Source organism: Octopus bimaculoides, chromosome 21, assembly GCF_001194135.2.
Source record: "Octopus bimaculoides isolate UCB-OBI-ISO-001 chromosome 21, ASM119413v2, whole genome shotgun sequence".
NCBI lineage: Eukaryota > Metazoa > Mollusca > Cephalopoda > Octopoda > Octopodidae > Octopus > Octopus bimaculoides.
In genome coordinates this window covers 4,383,723-4,386,222 of record NC_069001.1, presented here as the reverse complement: position 1 = coordinate 4,386,222, position 2,500 = coordinate 4,383,723, and the positions used below count along the sequence as shown (strand labels likewise).

The window sequence follows — 2,500 nt, the reverse complement described above, 5'->3', positions numbered from 1 at the left end:
ACGTTTTTCATCGACCACAACTGCTTAACCTCCCAAGCTAATCTGTCATATCTATCGACTTTTCTCTCTTCCTTATCGCATACCTTGTTGTCAGCTGGGCATGCTATATCTATGATCCAGCATAGTTGGCTTTCTTTCTCAATTAAGACTATGTCTGGCTTCCTATTTTCTCTCTCATGGTCGCACTGAATCATAAAATCTTACAGGATCTTTGCATTATCATTTTCGATGATGCCTTCGGGTTTGTGGTCGTATATTATTATTGTTGTTGTTGTTGTTGTTGTTGTTGTTATTATTATTATTATTATTGCTATTATTATGTTAATGCTGTTGACTCATTCGCGCACTTTTGACGTTCTTTGCCTTCTAGTTTATCATTGTTTTATCTTGTTTAATTTATTTTTCAGTTCTGGTGATATATCATTTTGACATTGAAAGCTCTTCGTCTAGAAACTCTTAGTGTGTGTGTGTGTGTGTGTGTGTGTGTGCGTGTGCGAGTGTGTATAGTTCTTTTGAAGGGAATGTTGGATCTCGAAGCAGATAAACTATAAATAATAGCGTGTGAATATTGGGTTTAAAAAATCTTTCTGAATAGAAAAGTCGAAAACTACTCATGGGACAATCAAAAGAGATTTTTTAATCAAATATTTGCGAGCTTATTATGTATAGCTTATTTGTTTCGAGATCCAACATTCTAAAAAAATTTTTTTTTTTTATTTCATGAAAGGAGTGGGAGTAGCAGTTATGTATTACATATGTTTCAAAATTTTCTTAAGTGCATGGGATCTGTGTTATGTAAAATTAAAATTGTTACGTAATTTTACCATACACCTTCTCTTCAGGTGCAACTAATTTATTTTGCAAAATCATTTGTCATTGTGAGTACAGAGAAAGAGAGAGAGAGAGAGAGAGAGAGAGACCGTTAAATTTATACATATTAATAATATCATCTCCTAACACCTTCTCTTTCTCTTTCCCTCTTCTCTCTTTCTTTCTTGTCTCCTCTTCTATTCCGTATCTTCTCAGGCGAGTGCGGTGATGCGATGTCCGGTGATCAAATTTGTCACACACACAGCGTCTCATATATGCTTTTTGATATTACTGGCAGCTGCAACATTTCGTCTCACAGAAAATTCCGTACACATCAGCTCCACAGAGGAATTAACCTCCCCTCAACATAATCACTTGCACCATCACGAACGAGCCCATAGCCTCTTAAAAGAGACTCTTCGACCTGCAAACACACTACTTACTCATGTACAAATATGTATTGTATTTTGGATACTAGGTCAGTAAATATTGCTTTTTTACCCCCTTTATTTTGTTTTCCAGTATTTTTTTAATCTTTTACTTCTTTCACTCATTAGACTGTTATTCCTGGATGTAATATACAGTGCCGGATAGGACATGAATTAGTGGAATATTGGGTAAAAATTTAAAGTATTAAACACAAAAGAATCTAAGAAGCTTAATGGCTGGTTATGTCGACAAAAATCATATTTATTGGAATAAACGTTTTTTATGCTTAAATAACTGTATTTATTGATATGAAATTACTTAACTTTGCATGTTATTGTGGAGTAACTATCCGGCGTTTCAGACTTAATTTGTCTTCAGCGAAAATCCTAGTACCCCTTTATGTTTCTCATTCGGAAAGGATACACTGAAACATTTTTCTTGAAGAAGAATATTTTCCGAAACGTCTAGGTCTTTCCCTCACAGTGGCATTGTAATTTAAATAATTTTAACGATGACTGGTAAAGAGCATTACTACTCTGAGGTTTGAAATAAAATTCCTAGTTCGAATCCTGCCCTACGCTATGTACATATTTACTTATCGAGAAGTTATACAGTTAGCTCGATATTTCAGACCAATTAAACGTAGTGTAGACAAAAATATTATAGCATTTTTTCATCTCTAAAACTGACGGTTATAGTCTGAATATAAATTAATGTAATCGCTTGTATGATATCATTTTATTTTGAATCTTCTGTTTGTATGTTTAAATATTTACCACTTAATTTTTTCTTCTTTCATTGATCTCATAAATTTTTTCAATAAATATTTAATTTTCAATGCGTTGTAAATCTTATTGTTTCATCGAATATTTTTCTCCCTTTGTTACTTTGTGTGTAAAGTTAAACTGAACAACCAATCAAAATCGCCCACACGACAGAAAGTGCAATGATTTATTTAATCTATATGTGTTTAGCGTCTCGCCTTTTCACACAAACCTGTCTTCATTATGCTCAATATATCCATAAATGGCAGTATGCGTGTGTGATAGAACAGGGTGCAGGAAAGGGAGGTAAGGCTGTGTTGTGAAGTCTACTTCGCAGCCATCTTGTTTCGAGGTTGATCTGACAAGGTGACATCTTAGTAGCCAAGTTTCTTTTCTACCATAGCTCCGGGCCGAGACAAAAATTGAATAGACGGAACTTGTGTTGAAAATTGTCAGATCCATATATATATACATAAACGCCCCCATATATATATATA

At 34.0% G+C, this 2,500-nt stretch overlaps 1 protein-coding gene across 1 annotated transcript in view; it reads left to right on the top strand.

Annotated features, from left to right (window-relative positions):
- LOC106872141 (short transient receptor potential channel 7) overlaps positions 1-2,500 on the top strand; it is a 216,872-nt gene that overhangs the window by 180,168 nt on the left and 34,204 nt on the right. Inside the window, exon 9 of the mRNA XM_052975290.1 lies at positions 1,027-1,288. Within this exon, the coding sequence (XP_052831250.1) occupies positions 1,027-1,288 (262 nt within the window). The remainder of the gene's footprint in view (positions 1-1,026; positions 1,289-2,500) is intronic.